General features: G+C 37.2%; 4 protein-coding genes across 4 annotated transcripts; 2 read left to right on the forward strand and 2 right to left on the reverse strand.

The window, feature by feature from the left end:
- The first annotated feature begins 533 nt into the window (after nt 1-533).
- Nucleotides 534-7,282, forward strand: LOC108984324 (dihydrolipoyllysine-residue succinyltransferase component of 2-oxoglutarate dehydrogenase complex 2, mitochondrial-like). Its single transcript, XM_018956243.2, has 15 exons — nt 534-762; nt 1,204-1,269; nt 1,398-1,472; nt 1,818-1,878; nt 1,961-1,988; nt 2,680-2,750; nt 3,364-3,438; nt 3,550-3,605; nt 3,733-3,777; nt 3,911-4,180; nt 4,306-4,400; nt 5,352-5,442; nt 5,766-5,876; nt 6,511-6,705; nt 6,895-7,282. The coding sequence occupies exons 2-15, from the start codon at nt 1,216-1,218 to the stop codon at nt 7,084-7,086; spliced, it is 1,419 nt and encodes a 472-aa protein (XP_018811788.1). The 5' UTR covers nt 534-762; nt 1,204-1,215; the 3' UTR covers nt 7,087-7,282.
- Nucleotides 7,283-8,635: 1,353 nt separating this feature from the next.
- Nucleotides 8,636-20,794, reverse strand: LOC108984361 (imidazole glycerol phosphate synthase hisHF, chloroplastic). Its single transcript, XM_018956299.2, has 19 exons — nt 20,521-20,794; nt 20,333-20,415; nt 20,025-20,119; nt 19,517-19,620; nt 18,818-18,987; nt 18,603-18,717; nt 17,965-18,020; nt 17,832-17,870; nt 17,634-17,732; nt 17,367-17,429; nt 17,220-17,282; nt 17,037-17,119; nt 16,785-16,893; nt 16,627-16,680; nt 16,276-16,363; nt 15,751-15,788; nt 15,334-15,439; nt 9,082-9,248; nt 8,636-8,914 (listed from the first exon to the last, which is right to left on the reverse strand). The coding sequence occupies exons 1-19, from the start codon at nt 20,720-20,722 to the stop codon at nt 8,855-8,857; spliced, it is 1,794 nt and encodes a 597-aa protein (XP_018811844.2). The 5' UTR covers nt 20,723-20,794; the 3' UTR covers nt 8,636-8,854.
- Nucleotides 10,583-15,326, reverse strand: LOC118347632. The gene is made up of 2 exons (XM_035687446.1): nt 11,460-15,326; nt 10,583-11,370 (listed from the first exon to the last, which is right to left on the reverse strand). Exon 1 carries the CDS (start codon nt 14,999-15,001, stop codon nt 13,310-13,312), a length of 1,692 nt encoding a protein of 563 aa, XP_035543339.1. The 5' UTR covers nt 15,002-15,326; the 3' UTR covers nt 10,583-11,370; nt 11,460-13,309.
- A 1,224-nt stretch (nt 20,795-22,018) lies between the features above and the next one.
- On the forward strand, nt 22,019-22,606 carry LOC108983390. The gene is made up of 2 exons (XM_018955002.2): nt 22,019-22,337; nt 22,452-22,606. The coding sequence occupies exons 1-2, from the start codon at nt 22,055-22,057 to the stop codon at nt 22,523-22,525; spliced, it is 357 nt and encodes a 118-aa protein (XP_018810547.2). The 5' UTR covers nt 22,019-22,054; the 3' UTR covers nt 22,526-22,606.
- Nucleotides 22,607-24,793: the final 2,187 nt, after the last annotated feature.

The raw sequence follows: 24,793 nt of genomic DNA on the forward strand, positions 1-24,793 counted from the left end.
GCCTGATGAGCTGGTGATAATGCGGATTGCTGTAGTGGAGATAATCTGGCTTGGTGTTGTGCTTCTTCTTCATCGTCATTGTATGATATTTGTGACATTGTTTCAGCTAATTTTTTTAAATTTTTCTTGTTGGTAATAGATGCTAATTATGTTTGAAATCTGCTCCGTTGGACCAGGACTTCTGGAGTTTTGGTGACTTTTGAAAACATTTTTAATACATGATCATAATTGTATTTTTCTCACCATTTGACAGAAACTTGGCGGGCTAGAAACATAATGGTTTTGAGAGAGGGATGAGGTTTGATAACATATTTCCATATCATAATCCAATTTAATTTTGTTTTGAAAAAGAAAAGTAGAACTGGAGAACAATAGTTTAATGCTGATGAATTTTTTAAATTTATTAATACATATTTTGTGAATAAATATAATAAATTATAATATATATTTATATATACATAATTTATAAAATATAAATATATACTTATATTTATATATATATATATAAGCGGAGTGGAACCGCCACCGAAGAAATATGAGGCGGAATTGGGTCCTCCCTGCCACCTACTCCCGCTAGGGGTCCTAGATGCGGGGAGGGGCCCGCCCCCGCATGGGCGGAGTGTAACAGATACGCTAAAAAATAGAAAGGAATGGGCAGACGTGCTTGAACTGCAGAACAGCTTCGCGACCGACTCTCTGTGCCTGTGGAAACCCTATCTTTGATCCACTGCGTCTGAAGAAAGCTCGGTATTTTTCAATCAGGTCGAGCCTATAGAATCACTCATTCCCTCTGGCATTGTTTTATGCAATACTGCTATGGTTTTTATTCTCTTGTTCCCCTGTTTGGTTACTAGTAAGAAACTGAGGAAAAATTAAATTTGTTTTTTTCGTTTCTTTTAACTGGAAAAAGTTATACCTCAGCTAAACCGGACAGTTCATATGCACGGTTTCGATTGAGAAGGCTTTTCAGCCTTTTCTTTTCATATATTGGAAGATTTCAGATTCAAACTTTCGATTTATTTCATGTTCCTACGTTTCCTCGGCAACTAAACAGTACGACAATAATCCTTTACGTGATTTAAAAAAAAAAATAGAAGTCATTTATATATTCACGTATAATGATAGATATTCACATGCTCATTTTTTATGAGCTTGTGTTTATATTTTCATCGATGTTGATAAACTCGTTTACTCTGAAAACAGAGATCAACAAAAATGATGTTGGGTGTGATAAGGCGAAGAGTCTCTTGCGGTGGCTCATCTGCTTCGGTAACAGCTGTCAATGTTTCTGTCATTTCTTAATTCATAACTCCTTGTTATGGTTTTTCCTTTTATAGTTTGGGTCATTGCTTAGATTTTGACTCATTTTTCAAATCCAATGTGCTTCCATGTTTCAGTTTTTGGGGCAGTCATTGCGGGCGGGTCGGTTTGTGCTGTTTACTTCTAGATTTTCTTCCATTGTGGAGAAAAAGGTACTTATCTCTTTGCAGCTGCTATTTCTCTTAAATTTTATTATCAACTCTAATCGTTCATGGTGTCTGTAGTTCAATCCATAGAAACTAAAAACGGCGATATGTTTCGTTTATGAAGTAATTGAAATTTATGGTAACATGTGCTAGTGATATGTTGTTTTGGCATGGGCGATGTTCGATTTCTGAGGTTTATTTTATTATATTTGTTCAGCCATGATTGATTTATTTGATATTTAGCTATTATATTTTTCCTTCCTGCAAATTAGTATTGATAATTATGGTGTTATCTTTCCAATTATTTTCCTAGAGAGATCCTAAGAACTATTTTTTCGATTGTTTGAGCAGATTTTGCTTCAGCCAAGAGGAATTGGGCATGTCCGGGATTTTTGTCACCTCATTTTATCAAGTAATCTTTTGTGTTCTTTATGTCATTTCATCACCTCATTTTCGTTGTGATTAGTGCCTTTAACTGTTTCTTGTCATTACAGGTTGTGCCGTTAGTTTAAGGCCAACAAGGTTAGTGACTCCATTCTATCACTTCACTAATTTAAGTTGTGTCATGAGGATTAATTTTTTTTTATTGGCACCGGGTGTCTGGAAACAATGTCCCGACTAATATTAAGGGTGCACAGGCTCTCGTTAAGGAGTTTCCTGCAAGTGCACATCGGGTAATTCAAGGAAAAATCCCTCAGTCTGATGGCTCCTAGAGATTGTTTGTACCCAAGAAGATTTGAACCTTAGACCTGGGGGAGCATATCACCAAGCCTAAGGCCTTTACCACTTGAGCCAGCCCCTAGTTGTGTCCTGATGATTAATAAAGTGAACGGTAATGTGATGGGCTTGGGGCTGTAGTAAAATTTAAAAAAAAAAAATGTTTGTACACACTTGCATAATCTGTAGTGTAAGAAGTTGTGTGTGGAAGGTAATAAACAATGCAGCCACTAATGTGGGTTGCCCAGAATAAACTTCTTTGGAGACTTGAAATGATTAAAAATTTCCAATACACTCCTGACTGGTTTTTGAGATTCCATGACCCAATGAGGGTGGACAGGATTTGTTTCCTGATTATAATCATATGTGAACAGAATTCTTAAAGTTTCTATTGTTAAAGGAGGACTCAAATAAATAATTTTTCTGCAAGCTGAACTGCTACTCTTGGTTTCTTCTTATAAGGATTTTTTTTTCTTTGAACTTTTGTGGGGTACAGGGAAGTTGTTGCTGGGATTCAGCGAGAAGCTACAATGCAAATTTGGAGTAGGCCATTCTCTTCCGACAATGGTGTGATATCGACACGTTTCTCCTGGAGATTTTCTTGATTGGTTCATATTAGAGTGTTCTTTACATCTGCTTTTGTTGAAGGATTGATAAGTACCTTGCCTCCTTTTGGAATAATCTTATTGTTGCCAAAATTAGGAGGTAGACTTTGTTATTTGGAGAAGCAGTACATCACCTATAAATGTTGTTAAATAAAATTATTTCTTAATGAGAAATTGGCCAATTGGATTATAGTGCTAGGTGATGTCTCGTCCTTGCATTTTTTTTTTATTTTTTTTAAGTAAATGGTAGTATTAATAAGGATAGGCATAGCCCAAGTACTCCTCGCATTTTTTTCTTTCATCTAGGAAGTTTGATATTGAATGGCCAGTCTTTGTCAGGAAGCTTGTATGCATGACCTGTCGATACCTATGAGTCAAGACCAAAAAATATTTGATGGAACAACTGAACAACTAGTGCCAAAACTAAAATTATGGCCCATGCCTTGGAGAGTGTAGAATCCTGATATTTGCACTGCACCACTTGAGAGTGTCAATCTTGGAGAGTTTCTAAACTTCCGTTGCTTGTTTTTATTGTTGTTATATATGATAACTTCTCATATTTTTGTGTGATTAAGGGGATTTGATTGATGCTGTCGTCCCTTTCATGGGTGAATCCATCACTGATGGGACTCTGGCAAAATTTTTGAAGAGTATGTTGTCCAAGTATTAGCTTCCCAATTCTTTCATTTACTAAAGTATTCATTTTCATTCTTTGTGAGTTTAGCAATTAATTGTATGTTCTACTTGTATTTTGTGAGCAGATCCTGGTGACAAGGTAGAAGTAGATGAACCGATTGCTCAAATTGAAACAGATAAGGTGCTCATGGGATGAAATGTTTAACTGTGTTTGAATCTTTCTACAGTCACAAATTGTTATTTTCTTCCCATGGAACGGTAATCAGGGATATGATTTTGATACTTGAATCTTTTAAATTTACCATCAGGTGACAATTGATGTTGCTAGTCCTGAAGCGGGTGTGATCCAAAAGGTTAGATGATAGCGGCTTGATTTTTCTTATTAGCTACTTTTACAAGTGCATGACTGCTATTTCTTTGCTTCTCAGAAACAGATACAATTTGAATGCTTGTCTTGGCTTCTGAATTTAATTTAAATGTCGGCAGTTTGTAGCCAAGGAAGGGGATACCGTGGAACCTGGTACAAAGATTGCTGTGATTTCAAAGTCTGCTGAAGGTGTAGCTCAGGTCGCTCCATCTGAGAAGACATCAGAGAAAGCTGCTTCTTCACTGTCTCCCCCTACTGAAAAGATTGAGAAGCAAAAGCAGAAATTGGAAACTGCTCCTGTTACTGAAAAGCCGAAATCATCTTTCTCACCACCTCCCAAACACGCAGCTACAGAACCTCAGCTGCCCCCTAAAGAAAGGGAAAGAAGAGTAAGTATTTTCCTTTTCACAGTACCAAAAATGCTGTTCTTGGAATGCTTTCTTATTGTGTATAATATTTGATGTAAAGAAAGAAGTTTGTCTTCCTAAATTGTATAGAACCTGCCCAATTGCAGGTTCCTATGACAAGACTCCGAAAACGGGTTGCTACACGACTGAAAGATTCTCAAAACACATTTGCAATGTTGACAACATTCAATGAGGTTGATATGTAAGTACAATTGAATTGTGATGTGTACTGAAAGCATGAGTTTCCCCTGATTTTAGGCTTTGCTGGTAGTAGGGCCATTTTTTTTTTTGATAAGTAAAATAAGTATTTATTCTTTCAAACAACTGTCAATTTCAAAAACAGAATATGCCCTAATTATGTAGGAGCATTAGAAACTAAAAACTCATGAAAGTCCATGTCATTAAAGTCCACTGCAATAGCCCAAGTACAAAGGGTCCTAAAAAATAACATTTTTAGCTCCGCCATTGATCTCTCTTTGTCTTCAAAAATCCTCTCATTGCGCTCCTGCCACAAGCACCACATAATACAGATAGGAATCATCTTCCAAACTGCTTTGATCTGTTGCACGCCTCAAATTGAGGTCTAGCAAGCCAAGGCATCCAACATGGTTTTCGGCATTACCCATAGAAGGGCCATTTATTTATGGAGTTGGTCCGACTATGCTCAACCTGGAATTGAACTGATTGGGATTGAATCTTATTTTCTCTGTTTGCATTGATATAAATAACGGACAAAGTAGGCTTAATTCAGTGAGATTATTAGATAAGTTAATTATGCCTACATTTTATCTGTACATGTGCAATTATTTTAAATTAACAGTGTTGGAGTTTGCAGTTCATTCAAGCTACTAAATAGCGTGAATAAACTTGAATGGATTTTTGGTTAGTTTTTAGCATGCTAATCTGGGTTTGAAACCTGGTGCTCAGAGAACTTAGTTCCCAACTATTTATTGGCTTGTAACACAGAAAGTCTCTCTTTTAGTTGATGATTAATCCCCTGTTTTCAATCAAATTACTGACAACTATAACAATAAGAGAGAAAGAAAATAACTAAATATTTAAAGTATTAATGGACTACTTTTATATTTACATGTCACGGGTTTTGTGCACTCCTGCTCTACTCCTTCAGCTAACTGATTGCTGCTTCTTGTAGGACAAATTTGATGAAGCTCCGTTCTGATTACAAAGAAGCTTTTGTTGAAAAGCATGGAGTCAAGTTGGGATTTATGTCGGGATTTGTGAAGGTATGAAACTTCGAAGACAAGGAGCGGTCTCCGGAGGAACTTAGAACTCTATTTTTCAGTACTTTATTTCTATGGGCCATTGCTTTAGATTTTAATGGCCTGAATTTTCAAGACTTTTTAGTTTCCCTTACTTCGACCTAGATAGGTCTTATCTCTTGTATACCATCTTGTGTACTTGGGCTTTGCCTATCTCTATTAATATATTATTGATTACTAATCAAAAAAAGGTATGAAACTTGCAATACATGTGTGGATTTTAACATCTTTTACTTACCAAAAAAACTACTTAGATTTATTTTATTCTTTTTCTCCTCATATTTCAGGCTGCTGTCAGTGGGCTCCAAAATCAGCCTATTATAAATGCAGTCATTGATGGGGATGATATCATATATAGAGATTACATAGATATTAGTATAGCCGTTGGTACACCAAAGGTTTGTCATCATTTCTATGTTATATTGGCTATTGAATATATAATGGTCACCTTCGTTTCTATACTTTTCTTTTTGTCCTTTAGTAAATTTTCAATTTGTTATTAGATAATATGATTTTAATTCTTTCTTGAATCTTTTTCAGTTTTTTGCATATAGCTGTGCCGCCTTGTTTGAATAAATGAAATTATAAAATGGTGATCCATAAGCTATGTTAGATCATAGGGCCGCAGCTGAGATGAGGGGAGGTTTGAATAGTGAGTTGAGATGAGATGAGATGAGAGTTGAAAGTTGAATAAAATATTGTTAGAATATAATTTTTTAATATAATTTTTGTTTTGGAATTTGAAAAAATTGAATTATTTATTATATTTTGTTTGAAAGTTTGGGAAAGTTGTAATGATGAGATGAGATGAGATGAGTTAAGAGTGTTTTTGAATCCAAACATCCCCCAAGTTTTTTCATAAAATCCTCTCTGGCATGAATACTTATTCACCCTGAATATATACTATGAATACATGAATAGATTGAAAGCACCATAGGGAGCTTCTTACTTAGTAGGAATGTCACTGTCTCAAATCATAAACCTTGTATATGTTAATTGCTACTTAAGTATATTCAAATTTTCTCCTTCTAGGGCCTTGTTGTGCCAGTTATCCGCAATGCTGATAAGATGAACTTTGCTGAGATCGAGAAGGAGATCAACACACTAGCGAAGAAGGCAAATGATGGATCTCTATCTATTGATGAGATGGCTGGAGGTTCATTTACAATATCTAATGGTGGTGTTTATGGAAGCCTTTTGAGTACCCCCATCATTAATCCCCCTCAGGTCTGTGCGATTAATAACATGAAGTTTGATGATTTTTAATTGATTATAATTAGCTTTTCCTCCTGTGTCTATTGGGCGTTCGTAATTTGTGCATGCCTTTCCTTTGTATCTCTGCCTTCTTTCTAGTCAGCTACTCTTTTATGTGGTCAAAAAGAGAGAGTTTCACAATTATGAACCTTTCATTTGCAGTCGGCAATATTGGGTATGCACTCGATAGTGACCCGTCCCATGGTTGTTGGAGGCAACATAGTCCCAAGGCCAGTGATGTACATAGCTCTAACCTACGATCATAGGTTGATTGATGGAAGAGAGGCAGTTTTCTTCTTGCGTCGTATCAAAGACGTTGTAGAGGATCCTCGCAGACTGCTTCTTGACGTATGAGGCACCAAACTGCAGCCTGGTATATGATCATTGTTTTTGGGTATACCTTGAATTGGATACAATTTGAATTTATTAAAACAAAAATAAATTTCCCCATATTCAAGTTTTGTAGGTCCCATTAGTTACCTTGACCCCAATAGTGGGTTCTACATATGCGGCTTCATATAATTAAATTGGAAATGAGATTTTTCTGTTATGTTTGTGTTTTTTTTTTGAATAACTGTTATGTTTGTGTTGAACAGGGATACTAAGTTCTGGCCAAAAAAAGTTGTAGGGAACTAGTATAAGAATCATATTTTATGGAATCATCCCAAAATAAATGCACGAAACTCATCAATGTTCTTTTGGCTTTGAAATATGTCAGCTTTGGTGTCCTGGCAGTATTGTTTAGAAGCCGACTCTTGATCCAAACCTAGTACCTACTTTCAGGAGCCCGATCCTATTTTTTTCCCCCTTTTCTTTTGTGTAATCAAAGGATGAAGTCTCGGGTAAACGAGAAACTTGCGGATCTATGATGCAAGCAATACAGAAAGCATTTGTAGTTAAGTTCCCAAATAAAGCAAAGAACAATAAAACCAAAAGGAAAAGAAAACCAACATTTGTATTTTGGTGATAAGTTGGCGAAACAGAGGCGTTAGGTACTCGAGAAATTATGAATGCATAGTATTTTGAGTCAAATTATGAATACTCGTGGATGGCACGTTTTACACGGGCCTAATAAAACGACTTGTCGTTAGAAAATGATTTAAGCCTGTGTCACATTAGAAAATCATTCCCTCTTATATCTTTTAGCTACAAAAAAATTACATAAAAATAAACTCACAAACTGATGTGACTTGATGTGATACGCCAGATTATAAAATTACTTTTATTATAAAATAGATCTAATGGATTTCATGAAGTCACATCAATTTATAAATTTATTTCGTGTAATCTCTTTGTATTCTAAATACTAAATATGTTTTTATTAATATATATATATAATACTATAAAAATAATTACGACATTAACAGGTCGAACTTTAAGTAGTGGCGGACCTACACAGGGACGCGGGGGGCGCATGGCCTCCCCTAAGTTTGAAAAAAAATAAAATTGTATTAGTCTTTTTATGATTTAATAGGATTATATTATCTCATACTGTGTTGATTTTCTCTTTAAAACGTTATCTTAACCTTCTATACAAAATTATTTTGATCTTATAAATTATTTTGACTCAAAAATAGAATAAAAAATATTTTATTATAATTTTAACTTTGCTCGGCTCTCCTATAACAAATTTCTGGTTGCGCCACTAACTTATAGGCGTTTGATATGTTTAATAAACGATCCTAAACTTTTGTTCAAACTTTCATTTATTAAATGAACAAAACTCGAGTTGAGTTTATATAAGTTAAGCTCGAGTTTTTCATGAACAACCCTTTTAGTATAGGCTTGCAACTTGTACTTTTCCACAAGGTTTTCAATTACAAATCATGCTTTTCCTTCTTGCAAAGTTCCCCAGCCGTATGGAGCACCTTATTTAATGAGTAGAGAAGACAAAAGTGAATCGTGTAATAAAAGGAACTCGGCAACTAATATTGTTTATTTTTATTTTTTGAAATCTGCAACTAACATTTTTTAATCATACTGAAGATTACAGAAGCAAAAATCTTCAAACTACTGCATTGATTGGTCTGCGATAGCTTAATTACTGAGGAGGAATACAACACACTCCCAATTATAGCCTCAAAGTCCCCTACAGAATACTCAACTCTTCTCAAAGATTGGATTAGATTCTGACCTCTATGCCTTCCTTCGACAAATGCTCTTTAACAGACTGAAGAGGCACCTGCAGCAACCCCCATATATATATATACACATATATCAGATAATATGAACCATTATTGCAGATAAAAGGAGGAAATACAAGCTGTGTTCGTCGAATGATTTTAATGTGTTAAGACGGTTATCACTTTGTTATAAATAAAGTCAAAAGAAACATTTGTATAGTTGTACCTCCTTCCTATGGAAGATGCCTGCAGCAAGGGCAGCAGATGCACTTGTTTTCATGAACACCTCTGAGAAGTGATCAGTTGCACCAGCGCCACTACTTGCAATCACAGGGATGTTCACAGCATCTGAGATCAACTTTATTAGATCTATATCAAAACCTTTCCCTTGACCTGAAAAGGAGGAAACTTAACCATGAAACACGAAAAGTAATTTACGACTGAACCAATCACAATTATGAATGTTGCTAATAGAACTTCCATCTGATACATTGATCAAATCACTCTAAAGAAATCAACAACCACATGAATATTAAAGGATGTTCATGGTATTAGAACCGTTCAAAATTTTCTATGAAAGGATCAGGAGTATTAGAGAAATAGTTTTTGAATAAAACTTACAATGAACATAAAATCCGTCATGCAAAAATTTTCAAAACATAAAATCTTAAAACAGTTCTCAAAACCTCCAAGAAACTTCCATTTTCTGGCCATGAAATCTTTTTTTTTTTTTTTTTTGATAAGTAAGATATAAACTTTATTGATGTGAATGAAATAGGCATATACCTAGTACACCGGAAGTATACATTTGAACACCTAGATACATTCTACGAGTGTTAAACTAAAGATAGGAATTCATGTATATCATCCCCATTTAATACAATAGCTGAAAACCAAAGCAATAAAGTGTGCATAAAATAATTCTTCAGCTCCAACATTGTTCGTTCCTTGTCTTCGAAGCAGCGCATATTCCGTTCCGTCCAAATACACCACATGATACATAACGGAATCATTCTCCAAACTGCTGCCACTTGATGACTACCCTGCAATTTTCTCCAACAACCCATGAGCTCCACCACTCTCCTAGGCATTACCCAAGCCACCCCGACCCGTCGAAAAATCTCATCCCATAGCCCTCTTGCTACATCACAATGTAGTAAAAGATGATCTACCGATTCTCCATTCTTCCTACACATGTAGCACCAATCCAATACAACACATCCTCTTTTCCTCAAGTTATCCGTGGTTAAGATCTTCCCAAGGGCAGCATTCCAAACAAAAAAAGCAACTCTAGAAGGCACTCGAGACCTCCAAATGTTCCTCCATGGGAATGAGGTGTGATCCTGAGAAATCAGAATTTTATAATACGTTTTTACTGAGAATTTCTTATGATCCTGGAGCCTCCATTTCAAGCTGTCTTGTTGTGCCATAGTAGACCCAAAAGAATGTAACAAGCTGAAAAAATCTGAAACCATAGATAATTCACAATCATGAATATCTCTATTAAACAGAATATTCCATTGATGCGAGCCATGTGCAAATAATCGCACTTCCGCCACAGACACGTCCTTGTTAACTGCAATACGATATAAAGCTGGAAACACCCTTTCCAATGCGTGCTCTCCACACCACACATCTCGCCAAAAACTGATTCGGTTACCCTCGCCTGCGACAAAACGGATATGATTTACGAAAATAATCCACCCCTTTCTTATAAACTTCCATAGCCCCCCTCCATGCCCCCCTCTCACTTCTTTAGAACACCAACCACCCCAATCAACTCCATGTTTAGCATCTATTATTTCCCTCCACAAAGAACCCTCTTCCATATGATATCTCCAAAGCCATTTCCCCAACAACACTTTATTAAAAGTTCTCAAATTACACACACCCAACCCCCCATACTCAACTGGAGAACATACTGATTTCCAATTAACCAAATGAACTTTCTTCTCCTCCCCTAAGCCTCCCCATAAAAATGCCTTGAATAGTTTCTCGATTCTATTCACCACCCCAACAGGCATAGGAAAAAGGGATAAAAAATAAGTGGGAAGATTTGTAAGGGTACTCTTGATAAGAGTGAGACGACCCCCTTTCGAAAGATACACCCTTTTCCATCCAGCCAACCTTTTTTCTATCTTTTCGACCACCCCATCCCACATAGCTCTACTCTTGAAAGTAGCACCTAGCGGAAGGCCCAGGTATTTCATTGGGAGCGAGGACACCCTGCAACCCAAAAGACTAGCTAGATTGCGTATATTAGGGACCACCCCCACCGGTACCATCTCAGACTTGTCAAGATTCACCTTGAGTCCTGATACTGCTTCAAAACAAAGTAATAATGCACGCAAAGTTTGGACCTGACTCCTATCCGCTTCACAAAACAACAGAGTGTCGTCTGCGAAAAGAAGATGTGAAATGATACAAGAGCTACCAGAGCCATTTCCCACCTGAAAACCAGATAAGAAACCCCCACTAACAGTAGCCTGCAACATCTTGCTCAGCGCCTCCATAACTATGACAAAAAGAAAGGGAGATAAAGGATCACCCTGTCTCAAACCCCTCGAACTATAAAAAAAACCTGCAGGAGTGCCATTAACTAACACTGAAAACCGGGCTGTTGAAATGCAAAAACGCATCCAGGAAATCCACCTATCTCCAAAGCCACACCTCTTCAATAAATACAAAAGGAAATCCCAGTTCACATGGTCATAAGCCTTCTCCATGTCTAGCTTGCAAAGAATACCTGGACTTCCCTCCCTCAACCTAGCATCCAAACACTCATTTGCAATGAGCACCGAATCAAGTATATATCTCCCATGAATAAAAGCATTCTGGGGCTTGGAGATAATATTTTCCAGCACTAGACTGAGCCGGTTAGCAAGGACCTTTGAAATAATCTTATAGACACTGCTAATCAAACTTATTGGACGAAAATCCTCAATATTCGACGCCCCACTTTTCTTTGGAATGAGTGCGATAAAAGTCGCATTAAGTGATTTTTCAAGCTTTTGATAAGCATGAAATTCACTGAACACCCGCAAGACATCACCTTTCACCACATCCCAACAAGTTTGAAAGAAACCCATTGAAAAACCATCCGGGCCCGGCGCTTTGTCCTTAACCATACCAGATATGACCTTGAAGATCTCATCTTCCACAAAAGGTCTCTCCAATACATTAACCAGCTGTGAATCAATTGTCTCAAACGGTAAGTCATCAAGCTTCGGCCTCCAAGTTGCTGGTTCGGTAAGCAGAGTCTCATAATAATGTGCAATGTGACTTTCTAGATCAGCCGAAGAAGATAGCACCTGTGTACCTGAATGTAACAACTCAATCGCATTATTGCGTCGATGAGAATTAGCCATTTTGTGGAAAAACTTCGTACACCTATCACCCTCTTTCAACCAGAGGGCTCTGGATTTTTGACGCCATGAAGTCTCTTCTAACAGCAAAACCCTTTCCAATTCTGCCACAACCGTCACTTTTCTCAATAACTCCTCCTCCGAGGCCCTTCCCAATAATTCCTTACCCTCCAACTCCTGCAACTCCTCCAACAAAATAGACTTCTGATTGTCAATATGACCAAAAACTTCCAAGTTCCATTTCTTCAGGTCTTGCTTTAGAGCCTTCATCTTACCTGCAAGAATAAAACTCGGAGTGCCACTAAACTGGTATGAAGTCCACCAATTTCTCACCATCTCTACAAACCCGTTTACCTTAAGCCACATATTCTCAAACTTGAAGTACCGGCGACCCCCTTGAATACCACCACAATCTAAAAGGATGGGAAAATGGTCTGAACTGACTCTAGCTAACCTTTTCTGGCTAACTTCTGGGTAGTGTGCTTCCCATAATGGCGAGACAAGAAATCTATCCAATTTCGACCAAACACGGCCATTAGACCAAGTAAACTCACCACCCACCAAGGGGAGGTCCATAAGATCCATATCAAAGATGAACTCAGAGAATTCCGCCATGGCCAAAGTGTGTCGATGATGCCCCGATCGTTCACTAGGAAAGCGAATAATGTTAAAATCACCCCCATACACCACGGCACATCCCATAAAGAGTGTATTCCCGCCAACTCCTCCCACAACCGTCGTCTATCACTATCTATGTTAGGACCATAAGACCCTGCAAAAGCCCAAATCCACCCATCACTCACATTTTTAAACAACACCGAAACCGAAAACTCTCCAACACATTCCTCAATCTCCTCAATCACTCTTTTATCCCACATTAATAATACTCCACCTGATGCTCCCTGAGAGGCTAAATAAGACCAACCCAAATAAGGGCATCCCCAAATACTACGCACAATACTTCTATCAATAAGACCCAACTTTGTTTCTTGCAAGCATATCACATCTCCCTTCCATAGTCTCAATAGAGCTTTGATCCGAAGGCGTTTTTCCCTATTATTGAGACCCCTTACATTCCAAGAAACGAGCTTAGGCTTCATTAAAACTTAACTTACCCCTCCCTTTTGATCTAACCCTTCCACTACTCCCCTCCTTGACATCGTAATTGATGGAGCATGTTAGGCGTTTAAGTTCCCTATCTTGCTTTGAGGCTGATTTTGAACGGCTAGCTTCAATAGCCACTAAAAGGGCCATAAATTGTTCCTCATAACCTCCAAAAGAAACCCCGAATATTTTCTGTAACTCCTCTACCTTTTTAAAAATCCAATGCGTCGAATAACTCCTATAATCACTGGGAGGGAGTGTACATAAAGGAGTAAGAGTCCCCTCTTCCCCAATACTGTTCTTGGGAATCACCGAAACCATCAGTTTATTTGTTTCACCATTTACACCCATATTATTAATAAGAGAATCAACCCCATCAACTAACTCATCAGAACTGCTCCTCACCAAAAGTGGAAGACCACTCTGAATCACGTTGCTGTCCCGCGAAAGCATCTCCCCACAACGATGCAGCTCTCTATCCCTCAACCCAGACTGCTCATGCCCTTCTTCTGGAGCTTCGTCCACCACACAAAATTCCGAGAATACATTTCCCAACAATAGCTCTGAAGACAAAGACGCAGACGCACTCTCTAACGCCAGAAACTCCCCCTCCTCTGTCTCTTCCCGTCGGACCTCCTTCGCCGCCTCACCTGAATAGTCGTCCGAGTGTGTCGGCAGCTTCTGTGCCGGCAGGGTTGCCGATAATCCATTTATCGGCTCCACAGAAGCATCCTGGCTCTGGTCCGAAATCTCGGATCCGAGGCGGATCTCGTTTCCCATCTCACCAGAGGGGTCGACCGAGGTTGTCGGCCACTTCTGTGCCGGCATGGTTGCCGGTAATGAGGTTATCGGCGGCACTCTCTTTCCCTGGTCCGATATCACGGATCCGAGACCCTTCCCCGACCCGGCTTTCTCCACTGCCCTCCAGACCTTCACAGGGCCTGAAGTCTGACCCTTGCCCAAGCCCATTGTTCTGCTCAGCCCCATACCAGGCCCACCAATTCGGCCCATCACCTCCTTGCCTTTAACACAGCGTTTTAGATGATTTATTTCATCTAGCACAATGCCGATCTTCTCCTCCAATCCCGTTAACATCTTCAAAATACTTCCCTCATTTAGCCCCGCCAAACTGCTTTCTGCCACACCATTCCGCTGCACGTCCTCAGGTATGGTTACACCTGACACCACTACCGCATCCTGATACGGTAACTTCTTCAACACTTCACTGTACGTCCTTGCCCCACCTGCCAACGATGATGGAACACCTCCCTCACCATTGTTCTTCTTTGCAGCAACTATCTGAAAATCAGCCATCTCCATTAAAATGTCAGCAAGCTTTTTCCATCCCTCCCCCTTCCTTCCTTCCGGAATCACTAGCAAGCCTCTTCTCTTATCACGACCAAATTCTGAAATGGAAATAAAACTACCATTAAAGTTATGTCCCTTCCTCACTATTATCACAGTGTCTCCTTTTCTACGAGTTTGCAGAAACTCCTGAGAACCCACTGTTACTGTACAATCCTTCACCATAGAACCCAGCCAGCCTAGAGTTTCCCCGTCCACTGAAATGTACTTCACCCCACGATGGCTACTTTCTATAATCCTCCACCACTTTGCATTCTCCTTTTTGAGCTCGAACAATTTCTGATCAATGAATACCTCCTTGCACAACCCCATCTAAAACCAACCCACAGCCAATGCAAACCTAATGATTCAGAGGAATACACTAGACTACATGCTAATCACCACTGGACTACATGATAATCACCATAAGAAAGTACCAACACAGCAGCAATGCACAAGAAAACTAAGAGAAGAAAATATTGTACGGAGAGAAAATTTTTAGGAGAGAGAATAAAACTACATTCTGTTTTTTAAAAATAGGATCGGCATAACACATAAATATATATTGTAAATATCAATGAAGGAAAAAGGCACTCAAATGGTGATTTGATGCTCGAAATCATAATAATGGGGGGATTTTATAAATGAACAAGAATTAGATTCACCATCACAATCAATGCAGTTTAGTAGTATTTCTCCAGCTCCCAGCTCTTCAACTGCTTTGGCAAGTTCATAAGCTCCAATCGGTCGACCTTCTCGCCCACCATTCACCTTATTAACAAACAACTAAAGTTGTTTACTAGATTTAAAAAAATCTTTAAAGATGGAGGCAGCTGGGCAAAAATTTATAATTGCTATGTACAAGGACATAAACAAGCAGTATTCACAAACTACAAATGCCACTGTACCATCACAAATGAAGACACTTAGTAGTGCTGGTGTTGTGGCATAGTGATAGCCTGATAGATTGAGGCCAATTGGAATGAAGCAAAAATCATGCCTGATAGCTAGTTCGTTAACACATTCAGGGTTGAAATGTCTTACCAAAGAGTGCACTCATGCATAAAGAAAAGTAGGCTTACCGTACACTGATACCAGGCATACTCTTCTCCATTTGGACCTAAACCAACATAAGAAAGATGGTTATAAACAACCTTGGCAAATTATGAAAAAAAGAAGGATTTCTTCTCCGTTTGGACCAGCTCACTCTAAAGCGTGGACATAGCTTCCACCAGAAATGGAAACTAACAATCCCACCACACCATGGGGTGCAGAGAAAGCATTAAGAATACCGAGTTTCCTTTTTCCCCAGTGAAAACTAATCATTTTAACCACTCAATTTGATAAAGAATCTACTAGGTACACCAATAATGTTGACTAGCAGTTACTTATAAAAAATAATAATAATGTTGACTAGCAGTTTCCTAGGAAGACTTGCAACATTTTGTACCAACACCAAGCCAGACAAGGGGATCCAATAAGAACCTAGCACTAGGATGTACAAACCCATATCAGATTTTCTGAGCATGCAGTGAAAGTTTGAATTTATATAGCAAACTGAGAACAAAAAAACTTCAAAAAAAAAATCTTAATTCATTTCCTTTTACCTGACTTTGTCAACCTTACAGCCTTGAACTCCACATCATTGGGATTCTTGAGGTACACCCTACGAGGATCAATACTTACAACTACTGCCTGAAAAGTGAATAAATAACAGCTGACTATAAAAGCAACCCCGATTTAAATTTTTTCATTTCTCTTCCCTTTCCATGTTACCTTTATAGATCATCTTAAATAATACATAATAAGAAATGCAGAAAAATCATTGGATTGATTAAATGTGGAATTAGTCTGCCGAGGATATTTTTTGTCTCACTTGTGCAGATTAGCCTCAGAAAATGTACATACATGGAAGAGAGGTATGGACATGCATGCATCAACAATGGAGACATAAGTACCTGATTTCCATAAACCCTAGATATCTGCTCTAAGCTACTCTTTCCAGTCTTTACCTGAAATAAAAGGGTGTCCAAAATTATTAGAAGGGATACACATGCACAACCATATGCATAGGCATGCGTATATCCGCTAAGGAATTAAATAATGGGAGGCATACTCCAGTTCTTAGATATTCTTCTGCAGCATATACGGCATCACTTCCAATGGAAATTTTATCAGCCCCAGATCTGAAATATTCTGAAGCAACTTCCAAACTAGTATAGTGCCTTCAAAAGAAAAAGAATTTGTTGTAATTCAAGACTTCACTACACTGTGAATGGTCAAATAAATAATTATTTACAACTACATATTAAGATCATTTCCAAAGAATCTTATGGAAAGTGAAATATATAATCATAACACTAAGTACCTGCCATTTGCATCTGTGAAATCTCTAATGCCACCTCCAACAGTTAATGGTACAAAAACATTTTCAGAAGTGTATCTCAATACCTACAATAGCAAGAAAACAGAAACATGTAGGGTTTGTAGTAAAGACAAAATTACTTTTTATAGGTTCAAATCAAAAGATTAATGTTGGGCAGTGACAGACCTGCAGCATTGGCAAATCGCCCAGAGGGAAGTCTCTGAAACCGGTAATGTTCAAAAAAGTAACCTGCCGTTTAATTTTGACACTTGATTTAGAATCTATGCTGAGGGTAGAACAGAGAATAAGCACTCGATTCTGTCCAAATCCTACCTCATCAGCCCCATCTTTGTAATACTGTCCAGCAAGCTCAACTGGTTTGCCAAGGTTTCTCACCTATAGAAGTTCAGGATTTTTTTTTTGGGGATAAGACAAAAGTTCAGAACATTGTGATTACATTATAGCAAAACACAACTGATTTAAGAGGGAGGAAGAGGCAGCTTCAGTAATGGTTGAATTACTTCTCTTCACTTTGATAATGACTCATTGAGTGCCAGTGTCCGTAACCACCAATCATATATATAAAAAAAATCCCAATACCTCATTCTCTTTTGTATGCTCTCTCACGTCATATTGATCCCCTTTGGTTACAACAAGATCTCCTTTATCATTTGTCCTCACATCAAGGCAGGCAATTACCTAGACATAATTAAGCATTGACCCTTTAGTCAAAATATCAAAATTATAATGCGATGGCATAGCCCGAAGAGGAAAAGGTTTAGATTCAACTACTATTACCCTTTTTGCAAGTTTTGAAGCTTTCCCTTCAGTAGGCTTCTGTCTTCACATCAACATTTGAGGATGTTAAATAGTTTAACCGAGAGGTTGAGAAACAAATGAGATGCATAAACATCAAAAGTACAAAGGCTACCGTCGTTATGGTTGACTTAGGATACAAGAATCTTCTCAATATCGAAAGACCAACATCTGAAAAATTCATTTCAAGTATTACTGATGTCAATGGAAAGATCAATACATTTATGACTCATCAAAACCATCTTTTAATCCATGTAAGGATATGAGATTTGCACCCAAAACTATTTGGTAATCATATAGTAGAGCATATCTGGGAGAATTCACTATCTAAACCCTGGGAAGACATTTTACACTTGGATTGGATCTTGGAAACAATGTGGGAAAGAAAGTTGTTTTTTAACAAATAGGAAATGAAACTAATTTCTTATGCAAGTACAACATTCTCTCTCTCTCTCTCTCTCTCTGTTTTTTTTTTTTTTTAAAGAGGTGAAGCCTCGAGGTCTTATCTCCCCCCATATCCTTCAAAGTGCATTTCCAGGAAGAAGTCCCAAGTAAAACATCATGAAAAGGGCTCCCCAAACTCTCCCCCTCTTAAATAAGTTGCTCCTAAAGAAAAATATGGAAGATTTCAGCAATATCCTAAATGCCAACATGGGCAAGTTTACAATCTGTACAAATTGAACAGGCACGTAAAGACCAGAAAAAAAAGAGACAACAACAAGTTAGAACGGGTGAGAGTAAAAGATATCTTGCCTCCACTCTTTTCTGGGTGGAACTGAACTGCATGCACATTTCCTTTTCTAACAGATGCTATAAAATCGACGCCATAGTTGCAGGTAGATGATACCCACTCTTTGTTAACATCTGACTGGGAAATAAAAGTTCACTTTTCAAATTACATGGAAATCAAGGTATTTGTGGTTAATTATGCAACGTCTACAATAAGAGGAGAAGGATAAAGCACATACTGGCATGGCACGGTAAGAATGAACAAAGTAGACATGGCGGTTTCCAATATCATCCAAGATTTCAGAGTCTGTTTTGATCTGCAAAGCATTCCAGCCAATATGGGGTACTCTGTAACCATTGGATGAGTCAAAACGCCCAACCACACCCGGTATTAAGCCAAGGCCATTTACTGTGCAGATGTAAAGCTGTTAATTGATGCTAAAAGAAAGGAAGATGGAAGTATAGACTATTTTTAGTTATGAAACGTAGAAAGTTAGAATGCACTCTGTTCAATTCAGAGAGAATTTATCCCCATATTAGCAATAACAATGTTTTTGCCTCTCTATTTTACTGATTCCAACATCTCCAAATCTTCCCACAGCTCTCACCATCTGAAGTTTTTTTTCATTGCTCTGGGTAAGTCCTAGAAGATTATTCATTTTTTACTACTTATTTTCATCACAACTGAGTATATTAAGCCATCACCATAATCAACATCATTGGCACCATCATTGTTATAATAAGTCCACTAAACTGCACATTGTAGATGCTGACTATGCAAAATGATCCAGAAATAATTATCGTGAGAAAAAAATAAACACAGATAAATTACATAATGAGTAATTTCGCTCACTTTTCCATAGGCTTCTAAATTAGATATATGTTCAAGCGACTCCCAAATAAGAGAAAACTTTGATATGATTACAGATATGACTTACCAGGTCCATTCTCCTCACTGGACTCAAAAAGTAACTGAAGTCCAAGACAAATGCCCAAAAATGGGCGATCCTTCTCAATATAGGTACATAGTGCTTTAGCCATCCTGCAAGACATCAAAACACCAAAAGCACCGAGCTGAAATGAATTTGCATAACTTAAACATTATTACAAAATACAAAAGCAATCTTACATGTATCACTACACGTACCCTATGTATTGCCCAAGAAAACAACTTAGCTCCAACCTTATATTTCTAGTCAAGGGAATTGTTCCAAAAATACTGGTATCGTTGCAGAATTCTGTAAAGCTACTGTGGTAGTCACTTACCAAAAAAGGATCAATTGAAAGTTTGAGGCACTTTTCAGAATATACACCCAAAAGGAGTATAATTCCCACATTTGAGTCATTACCACCGCTACACGTATATGCCACTAACCCACTTCAGTGCAACGGGCAAGAAATTGAACACGACAAACAGTCCATAATAAGTGATAGAAAAACACATACCCTCTTTTGTTCAGAACATCCATGGCCGCCGCAAATGCTCCAACGCCCGGGAAAATAAGCCGATCTGCCTTTAAAATGTCCTCTGGAGTTTGTACCTACGTTTGAAATTTATAACAGAATTACAACATATGCATCCATTTTAGATTTTTGTACGTCCATTCTCGGTAAACCAGATTTATTTGTTTACTATATGTTAAAGACTTCATAGCTAATCATAAAATTCCGCTGAATCACAGTTACAAACCAATAGAAAAGTAATAATTAACGAGAAGTGGTATGAATTGAAGGAAAAGGTGAAAAAAGTTTACATCTTTGATGTCAAAGCCCAGATAGCGAATCGCATTCCTCACGCTACGAACATTTCCAGCACCATAATCAAGCAAAGTCACAACTGAAAAAAGAAAATAAGTACCAAATAACAAAACAAATAATTATCACAAAACATAGACATAATGAGAGAGAGAGAGAGCGAGCACGAGTAAGAGGGAGATAGTACCAGAGTCTCCAGAGGCTCTGACCGATAAGTTTCTAGGAGATTTGAATTTGGCGACATAGTAATTACAATTTCTGCCGAAATTATTGCGACGAAATAAGAGAGATGAAGAGGAAGATAAAGATCGAGCTGTTACAGAGAATGAAGGTAAAAACGAAGCTGAAGAAGAAGGAGGAGAAGAACAAGCAAATGGTGCCGCCTCCATCGTCAAAGCTAGAAAGCTACAGAGTCTGGACTACGGGGTTCAGTAACAGAGCTGCTCTGGTTATAAAGTCAGAGAGACACCGCCGTTGTTAGCTCTGGGTCGCGGTGGGCTTGAAAAGTGGCCGAAAGTCGCGTTTTTAGACCTGTTGGGACGACTCTAGACCAGTCCATAGTTTAAAAATATTGAAAGAACATGAGCTGGACGGCCCACATCTGACCACTCTTCAGTTGGATCATCTTTCTAAGAAAAGCCCATTGCTCACTCCTCAGTCCTCTTTTATCCATTTTCAGCCTGTTCCGTTAGATGTGAGCTGAGGAATCTTATGCCTTGTAGGGATAAAGTATGGTTTTATATATCAATCATTTAAATATATAAATAAGCTAAAATGTATCAATTGATATAATTTTATCATTTTTCTTTGAATAATGAAAATTAAAGAGAGATTGTTGTTCTTCATGCCTATATTATCTTGTGAGTTTCGAAGGTATTTTATGATTATGAACCGTAGGCATCATCTATTATTATTTTTCCTTCAAATTACTTGCCAACAAGGTATATATACATTTTTTTTTTTTTTTTTTAGAAGAGGACGGTACCTTAATTTTATTGATAGTCCTCATTTATGATGGAGGAAAACGTGGTTATAACCAAATACTTGTATGATACAAATAAACATATATACATATCTACATATATATATATATATATAAATAAACATTTATTATATTTTAATCATTACATTCTGAACATTTCTGGATGTGCTATCAAATGATTAGCCCGCAAGTAAAATAAAACAGATAGTCTGGATCCCATCATTAGCCTGGTTTGTATTCACAGTCTATTTCAATTTATCTCAACTCATCTCACTATTATTCATTACTTTAACTCATAAATCTCATTACTATTCACAACTCATCTCACTACTATTTATAACTCATTTCAACTCATCTTAACTTATCTACGAATCTAAACGACACCTAAGTATCATATCGTGGAATATATGGTGAGTAGATGATGAAAAATGGGTATCATTACTTGTATACATATATTGTTAAAAGAAGAAGCAGTGATATTACAGTACTTTGAGGAGGACTCCTGCACAGCTCGTTGATTGAAGATATCCTGTACCTTGATGGAAGGTATTCTTTGGTTGAACTTGCGACTCCTGCAAAGAATGCAGGTCAAGAATTCTAAAAGCAGATTCCAAAAGTAACACAAGACCATACGTGTTCTGGCTGCTTACTTTTTAAATCAAATCCATCTTCAAGCTAGCCATCAATTCTGCACGTACATGAAAAGAACCTAAAGTTAATTTGTTTGTGATTAGCAAAGATGATTCATCTAATGTTTACGCTTGTATTGGCGGAAATGGCATTGATTCTGACCCTCTTGTTCAGAACCCCACTAAGGAAGCTGGTGATGATGGGTTTGGACAGGTTGAAACAGGGACGAGGTCGTTTGGTTGCAAATACCGTGGCTGCAACAATGACGTTGCTCTTTAGCTCCATCATATATCATGCAACCATAATCCATAAACGTTCGGCAGAAGCCAGCATGGTTAATCCAACTGAGGAGGTTCTTATGGCACAACGTCAATTGGAAGCCTGTCTTATAGGTACGACTCATGCAAATCTCTTTTTTCTACTGGAAAAATGCAGAAAGACATGATCAACAATATTAATTTAATGATGTGTTGATCTTTTTTTTTTTTTTTTTAACGTTTACGCAGGATTCTCCCTATTCCTTGCACTGATAATAGACAGACTATATTATCTTATCAAAAAAAAGAGCTGTATCTACTGAGGATGAGCTTGGAGGCTGCTATAATATTGCACCAGGCAGGTTAGTGCAAAAGGCAAGTGGGGTGGGGATCGAGAAGACCAAGGAGGAGATATATATATATATATATATATATATATATATATATATATATAAAGATTAAGCTGCTCGAATGTAAATCCAAAACAAAGCCAAATGGCTCTATAAGAAACAATAAGAAAGGCACTATATTCCATAAAGTGCTTTGGATTTGTAGAAATATAAACAGTAAATAAATGTTGTAAAATCTCATTGTGATTGTAGCTCTTTTTTAAAAAATATCATCACTCAGTACAACATGATCGATGATTTATATATATATATATATATATATATATATATTTATATGTAGAGTATCTAAATCTAGTTCATGACATAGATTGATAGAGGAATGTGTGATTGCAATAATTTGATGGAGAATAATATTTAAAAATAATAATATTAAATATCATCACTTGTACATAGATATATATATATATATATATATATATATATGTGATTATCCCTCATCAATTAGTATAATATTGCTGTTAGTTTTGGTATTTTAACTTGTGTATTCTTCTAATTTCTCCTTCACGGGCCAAAGCTTGTACCTATTTTGCCGACCGAATAAAATATTTCTATATACACGTTATTTTATGTTTTCCGGACATGATTTGGCCAGATCAAGTACTTATTTTTTTATAGAAAATATTTTTATTTTCAACTATAATAAATTTTGGGATATAATTAAAAAAAAAAAAACCTGTCTGACTCTCATTTATTTTAAGGCAGAAGATATAGTCCCGTTTAGATAGTGAGATAAGGTAAAATAGTTTTAAATGAAAATTAAAAATTAAAAAAAAATATTTTTAGAATATTTTTAGAATATTATTTATTATTAAGAATTTAAAAAAATTGAATTGTTTATTATATTTTATGTAAAAAATTTGAAAAAATTGTAATTATAAGATGAGATGAAACCGTTTATGTATCCAAACGAGGCTATATACTTTCATTTTACTCATCAATGTATTACTCTATTAGTATTAGTTCGACCATTAACAATATACAGTTTTGTGTATAATTTCTTGATACAAAATAACACTGAGATTTTTAAGAGAAACGTACTACCCTTAATATCATGTCCTCAGAATGACGAAGCCTATAAAATATTAATTATATAGCTTGGAAACTCCGAAACCTGACTCTGCAAATTGCTTATAATTCAGGATTCATTTGACATGTATGAACATAGTACCAGCTCGTGTAAGGCTCCAAAGTCCAAAGAGACGGAGCGGCATCTTGAAAGGCTACAACTAGTACTGTAATTAAGTTCCATCCCCATTTTCAGAGGTCTAAGTCAAGATCATAAGGCTTGGTACGATGAAAAATCCACATATAATTACTCCAAATGGTGCAATTTTCCATCTCCATGCGCCGCCGGCTAACATGATCTGCTTTGAGTGCCTTCTCCCTAATTTCACACATGCTTCTGCTATGCAGATGGGGTAGGCAAAAGTCAACTCACCAACCAATGACGGTAAAAAAGTTCGGCAGGCCTAAACATATTGACCCTACTTACCCGGAAAATGTCAAAATAAATTAAATAATATTGACCTCCAACTTGGTTCCCAAAGTCTCTTCTGTTCACACAGCAAGTTTCTTTAGTTCACAAGAGATCAGAGAAGTTGACCTGTTAATGAAGTCGACTTTGTTTAAAGTCTTGCCCTTAGATTAGAGTAAGAGTTATACACCCTCTATTCTCCCTTCTACGGTGCCACTGCATCAATCAGAAAAGTCAAATGTCTAGATTCAAAGTTCTAAAAGGAAAGAGAATGCAGAGAAGAACATTTCATGGAGATTTTATTGAGAAGATCTATAACACTCCACATGTCAAAAGATTAGATCTGTGTTGGAAAGATGCTTACAACCACTCTGCATTAAAGCGAGTAGACAAGTACCGGTTTAATGATGATGCATAACATGATATTCAATATATTGGACGCCAGAATAAAGGGGTGAGATTCATGCATTCACCAATACATTTTCTGGTCCATTGGCCATTCTGAGTCTTAATAATTAGGTAAATCCACTATCGTTGGTGGGATTGGTCAATGTCTCAAGGGTGAGTTAGAAAACAATGAATTCAGAGTGACTGTTTATCCACAACTATGCCACCAAGGGTTGTGGCAGCAGCACTTTGAGAGTGTCTCTTGCTGGCAACTTGTAAAAGCGGATGGCAAAAAGAAGAGGAAAAAAAGTGAAAAAAGT

This window comes from Juglans regia, chromosome 2 (assembly GCF_001411555.2).
Source record: "Juglans regia cultivar Chandler chromosome 2, Walnut 2.0, whole genome shotgun sequence".
NCBI lineage: Eukaryota > Viridiplantae > Streptophyta > Magnoliopsida > Fagales > Juglandaceae > Juglans > Juglans regia.